The 18,529-nt window shown below is 40.8% G+C and overlaps 1 protein-coding gene across 1 annotated transcript in view; it reads right to left on the reverse strand.

The window, feature by feature from the left end:
* LOC113028275 (uncharacterized) overlaps window positions 1-17,705 on the reverse strand; it is a 75,194-nt gene extending 57,489 nt beyond the window's left edge. Inside the window, exons 1-8 of the mRNA XM_080293422.1 lie at window positions 17,580-17,705; window positions 15,138-15,231; window positions 14,595-14,936; window positions 13,958-14,251; window positions 13,740-13,865; window positions 13,482-13,498; window positions 13,380-13,448; window positions 12,301-12,396 (exon numbers count right to left, since the gene is read on the reverse strand). Of these exons, the coding sequence (XP_080149548.1) occupies window positions 12,301-12,396; window positions 13,380-13,448; window positions 13,482-13,498; window positions 13,740-13,865; window positions 13,958-14,251; window positions 14,595-14,936; window positions 15,138-15,225 (1,032 nt within the window). The 5' untranslated portion in view covers window positions 15,226-15,231; window positions 17,580-17,705. The remainder of the gene's footprint in view (window positions 1-12,300; window positions 12,397-13,379; window positions 13,449-13,481; window positions 13,499-13,739; window positions 13,866-13,957; window positions 14,252-14,594; window positions 14,937-15,137; window positions 15,232-17,579) is intronic.
* Between the last annotated feature and the right edge of the window lie 824 nt (window positions 17,706-18,529).

The raw sequence follows: 18,529 nt of genomic DNA on the forward strand, positions 1-18,529 counted from the left end.
TGGGCAGGGCCCTCAGCCAGAGCCCTGCCCGTACCCTGGCCTGTACCTGACCCCTGCAGCTCTGTTTGGGCGTGTGGGAAAGTTACCCCCAGCACTTTTTCCCCTCTGCTGCTACTCTCTGTCCGTCTCTGTGTTGCTCTACTGTCTGTGCTTAAGGCTGTACACCCCGGGGTTTTGCTTTTCTTGCTTTCTGCTATGTAACTATCTTGCTAAATGTCTGTATGTATTTTTCCTGCTGTTCATATGATTCAGTGTATTAAACTCTGTTCCAAGAATTCATCTCCTTTAATTAAAGGATCTTTTAGCCTCTTTTAACAATGCAATTAGAGATGCGAGGGCTGCTTATTTTTCTCATCTGGTTGCAAAGTGCAGAGGTAATCCTAAGGTATTATTTGACACTATTACTGATATTATTACTTCTGCTCCACCTGCTGCCATTATTTCTTCTAATGAAGACTGTGAAACATTTCTTTCGTTCTTTCTAGAAAAAAATAATAATGTAAGGAAAAAATTGTCCCCATCAGCATCTGCATCGTCAGTTCCTGCGCCAGCTCGGCCTGTCATTTTAGAAAGCTTTTTACCCGTCTCACTATCAGAGATGGAAAAAATAGTTAATGCAACAAAAGCATCCTCCTGTTCACTTAATATTTTACCCACATCGTTATTCAAAAATGTCTTCCACTTTATTGGTCCCTGTGTGCTCACCATAGTTAACATCTGGTAAAGTCCCTGCTTATTTTAAAACTGCTTTTATACACTCCCTGTTAAAAAAGCCTATGCTGGACCCATCTCTCACTAGCAATTACAGACCAATCTCAAAAATACCGTTAATTGCTAAGATATTAGAGAAGGTTGTGGCTAAGCAGCTTACAGCAGTTTTAGACAAACATAATGTCATTCTACTGAAACAGCCCATCTTAGAATTTCCAATGACATTCTGATGCAAAATGATGCAGAAAAGTGTTCTGTACTCCTGATGTTGGACCTCACGTCAGCCTTTGACACAGTTGACCGTTACATTTTGCTTAAAAGGCTGAAATACTGGGTTGGTGTATCTGGGTCTGCCTTAGAGTGGTTCTCCTCATAGCTCTATGAACTATACTTTTCTGTGGCGGTCTCTAAGTACAGGTCATCTTCCACGTCCCTGTCCTATGGTGTGTCACAAGGTTCTGTATTGGGGCCCTTATTGTTTTTAATATATCTACTTTCTCTCCAGCATATTTTGAGCCCCTTTGAGGACATTCGCTACCACTGCTAAGCAGACGACATCCAGCTATATATATCTTTTAAACCTGAAGATGTTTCTAAGCTGCAGATTCTAAATGTGTGCTTAGAAACCATCAAAGGTTGGATGGCTGACAAGTTCCTCCAACTTAATGAAGAAAAGACTGAAGTCCTTGTATGTGGTCACTAAAGCTCATAAAAACATTTGATACCTTTTCTTGCCCATATACAGAAGGAGGAGTCCAACAGAGATGGGGGGAAGAGGTGGTTGTTGCAGATTGGGGTCAGAGCAGAAGCAGAGATTGAATTGAAGTGACACTGGAATTGATACCATATTTTTAGAGAGGCAATTACAACAATGTTATCTGTAAATTGTAACAGGGAAACAGGAAGGGATGAAACCAAGGCACCAAGTTGCTTGAGGATCATTCAGCCAATATGTATTCTTTTGAATGTTGGCTGCCCAATAGTAAAACATCAAGTTGGGCAGAGCGAGACCCCCATTGAGCTTACCCTGTTGTAGTGAGGTCATACTAATACTGGGGGTCTTATTTGACCATATAAATGATGAAATCTGGGTCAGATATAAACCAGTGAAATAGGTAAAAACAGTGGCATACACTGAAAAGGATAGCGATATTAATCTTGCCAAGAAGTGATACAGGAAGGTTTGCCCACCTTTGAAAAGCCAACCTTACATAGGTCAGCAAAGGGTTAAAATTTAGTTTGCAAAGCTTTAAATGAACTGCTAAGATGCACTCCTAGATATCTAAAGCCTGAAGAAACTAGGTGAAAGTCAAAATTGGTTTGCCTAAGCTCCTGTGCAGCTGGGGAAAAATCCACTTTTTTTTATATTAATCTTGTACCCAGAGAAAGAGCCAATATATTTTAAAGTATTTTCATTATAGAAGTACACCTATGTTCTATACCACCACAAATAACCCCTTGAAACAGAGGTGAGGTTCTGAGAGTCACAGAGAGAAGTTCTATTGCTAAAGTGAAAAGTAAAGGTGAGAGTGGGAAAGCTTGACGTGTACCACGTAATAGAGTAAAATTGTTACCAAAACCAAATTTCCTCAAGACTGCAAAAAAATACCCCCATTCCACTCGATCAAATGCTTTATCGGCATCCAATGAGATTACCACCTCAGGAAGGGTGCTATTATTTTTGGAATATATTATAAGATAAGATAAGATAAGATAACCTTTATTAGTCCCACACGTGGGAAATTTGTTTTGTCACAGCAGGAAGTGGACAGTGCAAAAGTTATGAGGCAAAAATTAGAATACAATAAGAATAAATACAGTACACAACTGTACAGAATAGAATAAAATAAAATACTATATACAGTAGAATAAAATAAAATAAATATACAATAAGATAAAAATAGAATACAAATACAAATACTATATACAACTGAGTAAAAATACAACGATGACAGAAAGGATTATTGCACTTAGTATTATTGCATATGTATGGATGTGTGTGCTTGATCAGTTAAAGTCTTTATTATGGAGTCTGACAGCAGTGGGGAGGAAAGACCTGCGAAATCTCTCCGTCCCACACCGTGGGTGCCGCAGTCTCCCACTGAAGGAGCTGCTCAGTGCTGTCACAGTCTGCTGCATGGGGTGGGAGATGTTGTCCAACAGGGATGACAGCTTAGCCGCCTGTCCTGTCACTCACCACCTCCACTGGGTCCAGAGGGCATCCTAGAACAGAGCTGGCCCTTCGGATCACCCTGTTCAGTCTCTTCCTGTCCCCAGCAGAGATGCTGCCGCCCCAGCAGACCACACCATAAAAGATAGCAGAAGCCACAACAGAGTCATAGAAGGTCTTCAGGAGTGGGCCCTCCACTCCAAACGACCTGAGTCTCCGCAGCAGGTACAGCCTGCTCTGCCCTTTCCTGTAGAGGGCGTCTGAGTTATGAGTCCAGTCCAGTCTATTGTTCAGATGAACACCAAGGTACCTGTAGCTGTCCACAGCCTCAATGTCCATACCTTGGATGTTCAGTGGTTGCAGTGGAGAATGCTTGTGCCTGCGGAAGTCTACCACCAGTTCCTTGGTTTTACTGGCGTTGATCTGGAGGTAGTTCAGCTGGCACCAGTCCACAAAGTCTTGGGTCAGACCTCTGTACTCCTTGTCGTCCCCATCAGTGATGAGGCCGACTATTGCAGAGTCATCAGAGAACTTCTGCAGGAAGCACTGGGTGGAATTGTGGGAGAAGTCTGCAGTGTAGATGGTGAAGAGGAACGGAGCCAGAACCGTTCCCTGTGGGGCCCCCGTACTGCAGACGACCCTGTCCGACACACAGCCCTGAGTCCTCACATACTGTGGTCGGTCGGTGAGGTAGTCCAGGATCCAGGTAGTGAGGTGATGGTCCACTCCAGAGTTCACCAGCTTGTCCTTTAGAACTGAGGGAAGAATGGTGTTGAAGGCACTGGAGAAATCAAAGAACATGATTCTCACAGTGCTTCCAGCGGTCTCCAGGTGAGCGAGGGAACGATGTAGGAGGTGAATGACGGCATCATCCGCTCCAATGCCAGGCTGGTAGGCAAACTGAAGTGGGTCCAGTGATGAGCTTATTAGGCGCCGAAGCTGAGCCAGGACCAACCGCTCCAGGGTCTTCATCAGGTGGGATGCCAGAGCCACCGGCCTGTAGCTGTTGAGGTCCTTGGGGCGTGAAGTCTTTGGCACTGGTACAACACAGGAGGTTTTCCAGAGCTGTGGGACTCTTCCCAACCTCAGGCTCAGGTTGAAGAGGTGCTCCATCACCCCACACAGTTGGTCCGCGCAGGACCTGACGACCCTCGAGCTGATGCCATCTGGACCCGCTGCCTTCTTGCCATTAATCCTCCTCAGTACCCTCCTAACCTGGGTGGTTGAGAGAGACAGGCTGGAGCCTTGTGTTGAGTGTGTATTGGATGCTGCAGTTGGGGGTGGGGGGGAGTGAGCAGGGTGAATAGAGGAGGTGTGAAGTGTCTGAGGTGGAACAGCAGCAGTGGGGGTGGGTGAGTCTGCAGCCGATGTTGCAGACTGCCTCATGGCTGAATCAAATCTGTTGAAGAAATGATTCAGTTCATTTGCCCATCTCACATCCCTCCCAGGCAGAGAGTTCTGCTGTTTGTGGCCCGAGATGGTTCTGAGGCCTCTCCAGACTTCACCAGCGTTGTTTTGTTGAAGCTGGTTCTCCATCTTCTGCCTGTAGCTCTCCTTCCCATTCCTTATCAGTCCCCTCAGCTCTCTCTGCACCCTTTTCAACTCCTCTTTGTCTCTGGATTTGAAGGCCCTCCTCTTCTGCTTGAGGACGGTTTTAATTTCTGGGGTAATCCAAGGTTTGTTGTTGGAGAAACACAGTACAGTCCTGGTAGGTACGGTGTTATCCACACAGAAGTTTATATAGTCAGTAATGCATGTAGTAAGGCTGTCGATGTCCTCTCCGTGGTCATCACAAATCACCTCCCACACAGTCGACTCAAAACAATCCTTAAGAGCCTCCTCGCTCTCCTCTGACCATCTCTGTACTGTGCGGGTGGCTGGTGGCTCCCTGCGCACTAAGGGCTCATACACAGGGACAAGGTGCACCAGGTTGTGATCAGATCTGCCCAGGGGAGGGAGAGGTGATGAACTGTATGCCTCTTCTGCATTGGCATACAGTAAGTCCAGTGTTTTATTGACTCTGGTTGGGCAGGTCACATACTGGGTGAAGGTGGGCAGTGTGGAGTCCAGTGAGGCATGATTGAAGTCCCCTGATATTATGAGAAGGGCTCTCGGTGATTGTGTTTGCAGTCTGCTGACCACAGAGTGGAGAGAGTCACAGGCTGCATCCGCGTTGGCCGAGGGGGGGACATACGCTGTTATCGCGATAACATGCGAGAACTCCCGGGGCAGGTAGTACGGACGCATGCTAACGGCTAACAGCTCAATGTCTCTGCTGCAGAGTTGCTCTTTTACAGTGATGTGCCCAGGGTTACACCATCTGTCGTTCACAAATACTGCCAGTCCCCCTCCTTTCCTCTTACCGCTGTCTCTGGTCCTGTCCGCTCGCAGCAGCTGGAATCCCGGTAGTGTCACGCTTGTGTCCGGAGTTAGCGATGTTAGCCACGACTCCGTTAGCATCATGATGCTACATTGCCGGTACTCCCTCTGTGACCAGGTTAGCGACGTGAGCTCATCCATCTTATTGGGCAAAGACGTCTTTTCCTCCTCAGCTCGCTGGGAATATCGGGTCTGTCCGCCGGCAGTACCGCTGCAGGACGCAGCGCTAACAGCTGATCCTTACTGTAAACAAAGGATCTCTGCTCTGGGTCCCCAGACACGGGTGAAAAAAGTAGAAATAAACTGAGAAAAACGACCAGGACTAGCACAAAACGGTAGAACATGGTTGCAGAGTCTAATTACTAATACGTTAGTTATAAAAAAAAATTACGAGAAAAAAGATGAGAAAGAAAGAAACTCAGAATGAGCAGAGCTGCTGTAACACACGGGGGGCGCTGGAAGTAGAAGGTACCGTATATATAAAAAAAGGAGTGTTTTACTTTAATAAAGCCTGTCTGTTCGTCTGATATAATAGAAGGGAGAACTCTTTCCAAACGGGTTGCTAGCAGTTTGAATACGATTTTAAAGTCTACATTAAGAAGACTTATTGATCGATAGGAGCTACAACAGGTGGGGTCCTTTTTATCTTTATGCAGTAATGAGATAGAAGTGTGTTTTAGTGTCTGAGGGAGAGAGCCTTGTTTCAATGAATCTGCAAAAACTTGAATTTTGGCAGAGTTCATTTTGCTCAGCTTTCTTTGATTTAGATAGGTGAGATGAATAGGAAATAATTTGGCCTCTAAGGTAAGCTTTAAGCGTCTCTCAAAGTAGAGAATTTGAAACATCCTCCGGTCATTTGTAGTTAAAAAAAATTATCAATTGCAGACGAGATATAGTAACAGAAAGCTGAATCAGAAAAGAGTAGAGAATTCAACATCTATGGATGCTGAGGTTTATAGCCAGGGGACAAAGCCATATCCAGGACTAATGGAGCATGATCAGATATAAAAATTGGAAGATATTCAGAGTTGCAAACTTTAGAAGCCATGGAGCCATTTATAAAAAAAACTAATGGATGTAAGAATATATGAATATTTGAGAAAATTAATATTTTCTGGCTTGGGGATAAACTCCCCCCCCCCCCCCCCCCCAAGGATCAATGTATCCATTTTGGGTCATAAAGGCTACGGAGACTTTCCGTTTTCGTTTAAAAAAATAATCAACACGTAAACGCAGAAATGAAGGAAAACGCTGCTAGGAACATGCCAAAGCAACAGGTGGCGATATATTCCTAACTGTGTAGAAATGTTGGCCAATCAGAAGTCTAGAAGCCTCGGTGGGAAATAGTAAACAAGGATGGGGCATAGAAGCAGAACCGAGTCATATGTGTGGAGGGACAGTAACTGTGTGTGTATATATAAGCATTTAAACACTGCAGAGAGTACAATTAACAGTAACAGTATTGTAGAAATTCATTTCACCGAAACAATAACAGTGGTGCACAGTGTGACGTCAAAAAAGGCGCACACCTTTGACGCTGCGTTTTCTGAGTTTTCTCCGTTTTTCTCGTCCACACGTAAATGCAAAAACGGAGTTTTCAAAAATATCCACCCTGGCTGGAGTTTTTAAAAATCTCAGTTTTCAGTGACCAAAAACACAGTTTACGCGTGGACAAAAGGTGCAAACGCATAGAAAAATCTGCATTTTCAAAAATACCTGGGTACATGTGGACGTAGCCAAAGTATGAGAAAGCCCTGGACATAGCAGATGATGCTCTAGAGCCAGTGACAGATTTCTCAATAGCTGGGTCAATAACACAGTTTAAATCACCTCCGAAGATCAGGAGTCATCCTCAAAAGATTATTAGCAAACAGAGCGTTGTGAAAGTTTGGGGCATAGACGTTCACTAAAACAACTGGGTTATTCATGAGGGTCCCTACAACAATTACATATCCTCCATTTTTGTCAGCAATCAATGTAGAGAGAGAAAAATGTATTTTATTGCTAATTAAGATTGCCACTCATCTGGCTCTAGTATCAGTCTCCTGGAGAAAAGCTACATCTGCGTTGAGATGTTTTAAGTGACTGAGAACCCGAAATCTCTTTACCGGACCATTCAAGCCTTTCACATTCCAAGACAAAAATCTAACAGTACTATTGTTAGTGCTATAACCAGCCGTATATATGTTTTACTGAAAACTGGTCTATGACAAGATGACCGTAACTAGGAGGGGAGAAAAAAAACCAGTGTCCCTGCACTCCCCGTGCTCACTGCTCCTTCTCGTCCCACATTCCTCCTGAGGGAAAACAATAGAGGCAGCCATTACACACTTTATCCCAGCAGGCATACACTCACACTTTATGACTATGCTAGAAGACTGACGTGAAGTCAAACGCAATAATTCAGCGTCGGTGGAAGCTCCATCGCTCATCTAAATAATTCCCCCGACGAGCCCAGATGAGGAGCAGATGGGTGGCAAAAAAACTGGAATTAATTTTATGTGACTGTTCATATTAAATCCAACAAAGAGTGAAAATCCAAAACCTGCTGCAATCTTTTGTATTAATGATCTCTCTCTCTCTCTCTCTGCGCGTGTGTGTGTGTGTGTGTGTGTGTGTGTGTGTGTGTGTGTGTGTGTGTGTGTGTGTGTGTGTGTGTGTGTGCCTTAGAAGTCAAAGTATACATTAGCCATGCTTAAAAAAACATCTGAATTTCATTTAGAGCTGAGATTCTAAGCTGTAAGCAGAAATCTTATGCTCAGCCAGAAGCATGTTTCCTCACTTTCACAATGGTAAGGTGTCAAATCCACAACCCCCAACAGATGGTTTGTCACACGCTCGGTTCAAACACTCAAAAAGCAGCACAACAGCAGGTTCAAGAAGGGCAAGTCCCCCTTTATTTGCACAGCCTCACACACCATAGATTTTTAAAGTTGTGGTGCACAGTGGTTTAGCAACAGATGTAACTTCTACTTTTGGTAAAGACCACTCCACCTGCATATTTCTTAAGAAATTAAGCATCTTTATTAAGCTATTTATAAATGTCTACACAATAATTAGACACCGTGTGCTCTGTGACATTATAGTCTTCTACTTCTGCTTCGATTGGTTTGCATTTTAAACTCCCAGCCTTACGGGTTGTTGTGAACGGCTTTTATTTCTAACATTTTGTGATGTAAAAATGAACCACACAGCTTTTTTTATTTTCTGTGTGCTGGAATCACTTAAGACACGAGTTATTAAAACAATTCTAAATGACAGTGTGATGGCCATAGCACTTTATGGGGGTCAAATATGTTAAGGATAATGTTTATCAATGTAAAATTGCAAAGAACTTTTGAATAGGATACAACATCTTGTAAACAGTTACCTCAGAAGCTGTACTGTCAGATGTATGTATGTAAGGTAAAACTTTCCACAGTCCTTCCACTTAAGTAACTAAACACATAAAGTCACCCTTACCAATAATCGACTGCTCCTTGAAAAAGTAGCACAAACAGACAACTGAATCAGCAATGATAAGTAGAGCTACCCGAGGCCGATACATAAGCAGAAGAAAATTAAAAGTTGTTGTTTTTGTGGCTCAGAAATTAAAGCGAAATATGTTTAATAATTCAATGAGAGCCGCACCTTCAACACACGTACATTCAAATTTTGGAACAGACTAACATTGCTGTTGTTCAATAGTTTTTATCCACTCTCAAAAGTCATTTTATGGCTTTAATATTTCCAGCTGATAAGGAGACTTACGCCATTTCAAATGTGCGTCCAAAGGCTTTAAACATCTGCTTTGTCTGTAACAACAGTATGAAACTACAGAGCATTGTTTTTACTAAAATTCAACATTTTCAGATGAAAATTTCGCTGCTTTGTTTTCACTGTAACACCTCCCTCTATGCCATGTTTAGGATATTCTTGGAGATTACATTTTTCATATTTATGCTTTTGGCACTGAGGGTATCTAATACGCATGTTGTCACTGTGTTTTGTACTACCTGCTGTGAGGGCTCTGCTTTCACTTTGAGCAGTTTGTTTTTATTTTGTCTCATGAGTGTGTGTTTTTCAAACGAGATCCTCGTCAGTTTGATTTTGTTACCACAAACTTTGTGTAAAGTTCACAACAGAGGTAAAGAGATTTAAACACCACAGTTTAAGGAGGCAGGCAGGGGATGGACCACCTGCACATGACAGGTGAAGAAGAGAGTATCAGGGGAGATGTGCAACAGAAACAGAGAGAACTTATCACAAGATGATAAATGGCAGCTTTGTTGACAAGATTAAAAGACACGTCCATCAGAGTTCAGCAACATTGCAGTTTGATTAAATAAAAAGTTTTTAAACTACACAAGGTTTATTTTCTCCTCTGATAGTAATCATATTTAACATATCAGTGATGGAAGAAAGAAAGACTATAAAGAAATATAGTAAATGTGTGTCTAATTAAACTGTTCCTGTGAACCTTAAATCATCCTTAAATATGTTCAGTGTTACAAACTTGAAGAAGCACAGAAAAGATCATCAGACATTAATCTAATCAGTTTTCAGCCTTCATTCATATTGAAATGCTGAAATCTTCCCTGCTAGACTGAAGTGCAGCGTTTGATACCATTGGCCATAACATTTTATTACTGCTATTATTAAAAGAGTCCTCTTCACTCACACTGAGGTTAATTATGAAGCTCCACAGGCTGCAAAGACCAGTTCTGTTTACATTATACATGCTTTAGAAGCCATAGCATACATTTTCACTGCTATGCATATGATACCCACTTTTATTGGTTAAACTGAGGTTATTGTAACGGGGTGTAAAACTCTTAGAAACACTGTGGCTAACAAGATCCTTACTCTGGACGGCATTGTCTTGAGCCGTCTGTTGTAGTGATTTGGCAAATTATAAGTAAAATTAAGGCACACAACCCCATCGCACAACATCAACATTTATTTATATACAAAATAAAAATGCTTTTTTATGGAAAAGAATTGTAACTTCACATTTCATCACCAATTAGTTGGGTACGGTGTAAGGCCTCATCCTTATCCCGAAGTTATTCGTTTAATTTCTCAGGACCTTGGAAGAGTGTTAACTATACTAACTACAAAACACCTCCTGTTCTATAATCTGTGCTAAAGGATGAAAAACCAAAAATTACATCTGTAATGCAAATAGTCTAAACTAGGAAGTGGTCGCTGTGACTTATGTTAAAAAATAATAATAATCACTTTTCCAAGTAAAATATAAAGAGAGATCTTGTTTTCAAGTTATCACTCATGCACCCTCAGCTTTAAAAAACGCAGCAAAGTCTCATGTTTGTCCACATCGTGTGTCCACATTTGTGTTGCACCTCTAAATAATAAAGACTCCTTTTTGAAGATATTTTTATTTACATATTTTTAATTCAATAAAAACACAAAATTTTTAACTGACATAAAATAATATGAAATATATAAAATGTAATAATGCTCTTATTTAATTTATCCCTCAGAAAAGTTACTCTGATTATTTTACATGATCTTGTTTTTAAACAGCATCTGTTCTTCTCCAGTGTTGCTGATGAGGTCGATCTTCACGTCGTCTCCAATGTTCCAGTTGACCATGTTCATCCACAGCAGGTCAGCATCAGTTATAATTGGCTTGTAGACAGCATCTTGCCGTAACTGTAAATGTAACCAATAAAAAGGTCACAGATGTCCAAGTTAAAAGTAACAATAAGAGAGACTGAACGGAAAATCTAGTAACACAGAGACTCACAAGGAGTGTCTTTCCAGCTTTCAGTATAAAGTTTTCTTTAAATTCGTATGTGACACTTTCTCTGTTGTTGATCTGTAGTTTTAACTTCCAACCTGACAAAAGTTTATTCTGTAAAAGGAAAACAAGAGAATAAAAAAGGGGGGAAATGAATGAGGCAATAATAAAGTTCAGTGTGTGTTAAATCCAAAGTGTTTATAAATGAGTGTGTTACGTCCACATAAGTGAAAAGGACCTTTTTAAAATATTTCTGAATACATGGAACATGTGGATTGTGTTTAGGTAGTACTCATTGTTCATCAGCATGCAAGCAGCAGTACCTCACTGGAAGTGTTTTTCAGAAAGATATAGCTGCCATTTCTCTCGACCTCGACCACAGTGATGTCACCTGTCTTTGAGCTGTGATTGGCTGAGCCGCTCTTATTCTGTTCCTCAAAACTGGTCTGAGATTTCTCAGGAGGTGGTTTGCTTGTGTCTGGCTGAGAGAGAGACAACATAAGCAGATTAGTGTGTGCGAGAGGGAGAGATGGACAAGATATTTGAGCCTATGAGAAACAGTGTTTGATTCGATCTCCAGTTTTTATTTGCAGTCCAGTTTCTCAAGAAGACGACACGACATTGGGTCTTGTCGTCTTCCTGTTTTTTCTTTAGATAACAGAAAGTTGAGTCTTTGTCTGTGTTTTTAATATAAATCTGTTTTTACACACTGAGTTTGGGTTTTTGTTTTCTTTTTAAGCATTAATAAAGTGTAAAATACATGTAAATGTGCTGCATGTTTGTTTGTTTATGGTTGAGGACAGAGCGAGGTCCCAGTAAATAAATGTGTTTGTCCTGAAGTGTTCAAAACAACAGTCTGTGTGTTTACTTCTTTCTTCATGTTGCTGATCTCTGCATCTTTCTTCTCCAGTTGTCGATGTTCCTCCTTCAGCTTCTCCTCAGCTGCATGTTGGTTTTTCTCACACTAACAGACAAACAGATCAACACAACGGTTTAGCCTTAACTTAACTATGGGTGTGGTCGAACAGTGAGTGCTGCTGTCATTAGGAACATGAATGTTTCCAGCTGTAGCACATTGTGTCTGTTGTTTGGCAGTGTGTTTGTTCATCACTCATTTCAATGGATAATAAATCTGCTTTTGCCCGACTGGAGTTTGGATTACTTTCTTTTGAGGACAAAATAGAAACTAATGCATACATGTAAATCTGTGCATTTGTTTGTTAGTGTTAGGATAAGGTTTCTGTTAATGAATATGAGTCAACATAATGGAAATGTGGATGTTTATCTGTGTGTTTACTTCTTTCTTCATGTTGCTGATCTCTGCATCTTTCTTCTCCAGTTGCCGATGAGCCTCTTTCAGCTTCTCCTCAGCTGCATGATGGTTTTTCTCACACTAACAGACAAACAGATCAACACAAATGTTCAGCCTGAAAAGCACACCAACATTTTTTGCATTTTTTAAATGTTTTACTCATGCTCATATTTTTTTTATAACATCTTTAAGGACTGTTAAACCATAGCAGTCTGAAAACCATTGAGGCACTTGTGTTTTGTTTCAAATCTCTCTTTCTTAAAAGAGCTCGCACAGAGAATCTGACCTCTAACTGACCCTAAACTAAGGTAACTGTATATGAGAGCAAGAATAAAATATTAAAATCAAACTGAAGACTGACTGAATTAATTTTATTATCTCTCATCTATAAAGTGTCAGTGCTTTTATCAAATGTTCTCTTTAGCTTATGACAAAATATGCAAAATTTAACCGTTTTCATTTAAGAAATTAACAATATGAACCCAGGACTGTGTTGTTGCAACTATGCTAACCACCATCCTGCCTCTATAGCTTAAACATGTTAACATCATGTAAGGTTTTAATTTAAAAGTGAATACATGTGATTTTAGTTGTATCTTTTGTGGATTTGTGGAAATATGGCTTTTTAGTTACAGAAGAACTCTGGACTCTTCTTCATGAGAAACTGTGGAGATTAAGAGTGATCAGTTGCTGGGTTTTGGGAAGTGCTCCAGACTTAAGAGAAAATAGAAAAAGTTCTGTTGTGAGATCCTGCATAACAAACTGCACAATGACACATGACAAAACAAAAGATGTGAATATCAGGACGGCAGAAAAATATCATCTATTCTTATAACAGAAGATGGTAACTATTTCTCTGTCATGTATAATTGCTCTAAAAGATTTATTTCACTGTTAGCTAACCCTGGACATGCTATTCATATATTCTTTTTATTTGTGCCATTTTCATTTTCTCTCTTTTCTTTCCACTCACACTCTTTCTTCCCCATATACATGTAATATCCTGATTATTTTTCAAAATTTTCTGTCTGTTCATTTTCTTGTGTTTCGTTCATATCACTCACTGCAACGATGTCCTGTGACATGAGCTTATCTTGCTCTTGGTCTCTTTCAGTTTTGTCACTTTCAGGGCGGTTTGCTGTTTCTTGTTCTTTACATGCATCACAGTGAGCTCTCCTGACATCTGTTAAAGGCATAGACAAGATTACAATATGATGTTGTCTTGAGCTAAAATGATAACGCAGCATATAATCATCTCATTTTAAACTAAATGATGAAGTGCATATATTGTGCCTTATCTCATAACACACAATGATGTTTAGCTGCTTATAAAAAATAAGTGTAATTTACACTTTGCTTCAAAACCTGTTAGGATAACTTGAGATATTAATTTAGACAGCATGGTGAATCAATTTGTATCTTACTTGTTTTGTTTTGTCTCCAGATGAAAAAGACTCCAATCAAAATCAAGATGATGCTTACAGCCAAACTAACAGCCAAATCAATAACAATGGGAGCAGCAGAACAGGATGTGAGCTCAAAGAATTCATCTGAAACAATAAACACAGAATTACATGTTATTTCAACAGATTTTGATTTAGGCTGAATTAAGCATATCATACATTTTATAACCGATATTTACCTGGAACATGTTTGTGTGTCTCTCTGCTCTTGCTGATTTGCTTCTGTTGGACTCTGCAGTTGATGTTGTTGCTGTGTCTCTTCTCCACAGTCACTCTGCTGCTGACAGTATAGAGGTCATCAGGACCTCTGAGGGTCTCTGTAGGTCCAGCAGAGAGGAGGTTTCCCTCACCGTCCAACCACAGCAGCTCAGGCTCTGGATACCAGCCTGCAGACTCACACTGTAAAACCACTCCTCCTCTATTTTCGCCACTTCCCGATAAACTGATGAGAAGTGACCTGGCAGCATGTGATGCTGAGTAAAATGAAGAGTTTAGAAAAGTTCTTAGTGGGTGAAAAAACACATATTATGGACAGTAATTCCCAATTATTAAATTATTAAAAAATTCTGATGCATTAGGTGTGTTGTTTTTTCTAATGTTAATCATAAATAATAACACAATGCTAAATTAATATACATTTCTGTGATAAAATATTTCCTCAACCTACAGAAATATGAACTTTCACTGGAACTAAATATGAAAATCTCACCATTTGCTCCTCATTGACAGTTCTACCAAAATCCTGTTGGCTGGATTTATGATTTACATCATATCATAATCCACTACACCATGAACATATGACGTGTATCTACTTACCAACCACAAGCTTAACAAAAGATTTTTTCTCCATTAAAGGAATGCTGCATTCATATGTTCCTTCATCAGAGAGTTTTACTTTGGAGAGTTTCAGTGAAATGTTTCCACGCTTCAGTTCATTGATGAACAGTGATGATCTTCCCCTGTATGAAGGATTTCTTGTATTCACCAGATCCTGACCGGATCGCCACACATGGACAAATCTTGGGTTCATGTCAGATCTTGTCCACTCCAATATCTCAGCTGTCACATCCTCTGCAGGCTCCACGTGACACGGTAAAATAACATCATCATCAACTAATGCAACTACTGGTTGATGTGGACCAACCACCTGAGACTCCGCTGTAGACAGGAGGAAAAGACAAAGAACGAAAGAAAGACGCGTTTACTAATTTTTGTAGCCAGTTTGAATGCCTATATGTGTGTGTGTATATATATATATATATATATATATATATATACTGTTTGTACCAAATGTAACATATTTAATGTTTTGTTTATATGCACTGTAAAAAAATATTATGCAAGCAACATCAAGCTTACCTCTATTTAAGTGTATTAGTAGATGGAAAACCAAAATACTGAAGACTTTAAGCGGAGAGAGGGAGAGCACATCTATCTGTGGAAGCATCTTCCTCTGAAAATACATCAGTGATACAAGATGTGATGCAAGAGGTCATAGAAATAATAAGAATGTGTTTATTTCATATCTAAAATCAACTTATTCAAGATTAAAAACATATTTTACATGTTTAATATGTTTTAATATGTTAAGTACTGTCATGAGGTCATCAACATGCACTTAGCACTATTGTGTTCCATTAACTCCAGAGTTAAGACACCAGACATTTTGCTATTGATTAAAGTGAACACATTACTTTACCATGGTGCTAAATTGCAGCTTAGGGAATAACTTTTGGTCAGTGGCATCTTTATCTTTGACGTGAACTCTGCTGCTGATTGTTTTGATTGTGTAATGGGCTGCAAGGAAAGCTTAGCTATCAGATTATTACTTTTCATAGATAGATACTGTGTGTTACGTTTTTATCCACCCACGGCTTCTGGTTGGGAAATGTTCGGATGATAGTTCTTTCTGCTGTGTCGTCCGCTAGTTTCCCGATAAATCCCACAACCGCTTCTGTAAACATGTTGATGTCATCAGAGCTGCGCCTAAACATGTCCCAGTCTGCGTCATCCAGTGCGTCCTGCAGCGTGGCCACTGATTGGTCCGTCCAGCGAGCGACCTCCCTCCTGATTGGTGGTTGCTGCTTTAGCCTTTGTTTGTAAGCAGGCATGAGGAAGATGGCGGCATGGTCCGATTTTCCAAATGCCGGCAGGGGCTGAGCCTTGTAACAGTTCTTGAACGGGGTGTAGCAGTGGTCTAATGTCCTAGTGCCCCGGGTGGGGCAGTTGATGTGCTGGTGAAGGTTGTGAAATGTCCGTTTGAGATTCACTCTGTTAAAATCTCCCATAACAATGAGTGCAGCATCTTGGTGAAGTGTTTGATGATGTGCGAGAGCCTCATGTAGCTCACATAAGGCAGTGTCCGAGTCCGCGTGAGGCGGAATGTAAACAGTGCAGGCAATGACCGCAGTGAATTCCCCGAGGGAGATAGAAGGGGCGACATTTAACAATCAAAAGTTCCAGATTGGGCGAGCAGGAGCGTGTGAGTGGGGAGATGTTTGTGCTGTCGCACCATCTGTTGTTCACCATCAAACACACTCCACCACCTCTTTTCTTCCCTGACTCCATTGTCCTGTCCATGTGGTGAACCGAAAAGAACCCCCTCGGCTTCACGGCGTGGTCTGGTATCGCTGGGTTCAGCCAAGTCTCGGTGAAGCAGAGGAGGTTGCAGTCCCGAATGTCTCTCTGGAACTTGATTCTGGCTCTGAGGTCATCAAGCTTGTTCTCGATGGATTGAACATTGGCTAACAGGATACTGGGCACGGGCATGTGCGCGAGCCCGTAGCCTGTTCCTGATGCCGGCTCTCTTACCCCGAGGCCGTCGCTTAGGGTCGCGTCCTTTGTTCTCTTTCAGGATCTCCTTTGGCCAGGTTGGGTCCGAAGTTAAACATGGTGAAATGTTCGTGTATTGTAGACCAATAGAAACCAAAGTGTCTCTACTGTAGCGAATTTGTGTGTTTTGCATGATGCCCATGCAAGATTATGGCAGATATAGCAAAAAGTGACGAAAAACTGCAAAAAGTGGAGAAGTCGGGGCAGAGCATCCAGCACGGCAGCCGACCTCACCGGCGTAATTTTTGTACATAAAGGAGTAGAAATGGTGCAAAATACATCAGCAGGCTACGGATGACATGCAAGAGTAAGGGACACACGATTTCAAAAATTTGACTAAAAAGAAAAACATCCCCATCACAAGCTGTAACACAGCCAAAATCAAAAGTCCTGAGTAGGGCATACGTGTTTTGACAGTGTAGTAAACAGTAGTCCCACCCCTGTGTTTTATCTCTATTTGGCAAATATATTATAGAAAAGCACAAAGTCTCAGCCAAGGCTGGAGGTGACCAATAGAACACTCACCAGGAACACAGATCAGCTCAGACTATGAGCTTTGATTTTGAAATGAACCTGCTTCATAGCAGTGTAACTTAAGCACATGACTAAAACTGAAAGCTCAGAGTTTCACCTGGTCACCCCGATGAGACAAAGTGCTGCTTTAAGTGCAGGTCTCTGATTCCAAGAACAGTTCTTTATCAACATAAATACAGTATTTCTCACACTTTGCTGCTACATTTGGAGCTTTTAACAACTGAGAGACATTTGTCATGTAGTATGTGCTCACGGTTTCACAGAAAAACAACAGTCTGACTTTATTCAGAGTTTACTCACTAACATGTAAAAAAAAAAATCCCTGTTTTTTTGTTTTTGTTACCACAAATTGTAGTGTTTTGTTATAAGCTTATTTTTTTTTTGTTCTCTGACTCAAAAACAACCCCCAAAACAAACAAATAGAAGAAGACTTACCACAGATAGACCCCAGACTACACAGTAATACAAACTGTCAAAGTGAAACAAGTCACTGGAGCCGAGCAGGAAACAAAAACTCAATATTAATGAGTCACTGCAAACCAGACATTCCTGTCAGATCAGTTTCTAACGTTCATTGCTGCACATTCCTTGGTCTGTCTATGAAATTTCCCACTCGTGGGACTAATAAAGGTATCTTATCTTATCAGATAAACACTGAGCATGACAAACACAGGGGCGGGTGACCTTGACTGCATATGGCATCAGATCAGTTCAGATCATGTGTAAACCAAAGAGGTCCTCAAAATGGTTTCCGCAGTTTCTTCTTACCTTAAACAAGGAGCTCATGTTTTTGGTAGCATTTCATTCTGTCTGTAAACACAACAGCTCTAAAAGTTTTGAATGTATTCTGATTTGATTTTTAGTTATTTCAACAGCAAACTGAAGAAAAGCCTTGACTCCGTTGCTCCACTCACCACCAAAAAGATTAACGTAAACCATGCATCACCCTGGAGAAACGAAGAAGTCAAAAAACTCAAAAGAAATTGCAGGGCAGCAGAAAGGAGATGGAGGAAAAATAAAAATACTATCAACCATCAAATATTTTGCGAGCAACTTAAAATGTACAATAATACATTAAGGAACTCAAGAAATTCATACTTCGCCAAAATAATCAGTAATAACAAAAATAATCCCAAGGTCCTCTTTTCCACCATAGATCATTTATTTAACCCTGATTTTAACAGCTCCCAAAGAACCCCCACAGACTCGCTCTGTGAGCAGTTTGCAGACCACTTCAGGGGAAAGATCAGCGCCATCAGATCTGATATTTTATCTAATCGCGATATGATTGTAAACACATCTGAGGGCTCGATTGTACCTGAGGAGACACTGGACAGCTTTGTCCTGGTTAATGCTGAGAACTTTCAGAAGGTTTTCTCCACAGT

This window comes from Astatotilapia calliptera, chromosome 3 (genome assembly GCF_964374335.1).
Source record: "Astatotilapia calliptera chromosome 3, fAstCal68.1, whole genome shotgun sequence".
Classification (NCBI taxonomy): Eukaryota; Metazoa; Chordata; class Actinopteri; order Cichliformes; family Cichlidae; genus Astatotilapia; species Astatotilapia calliptera.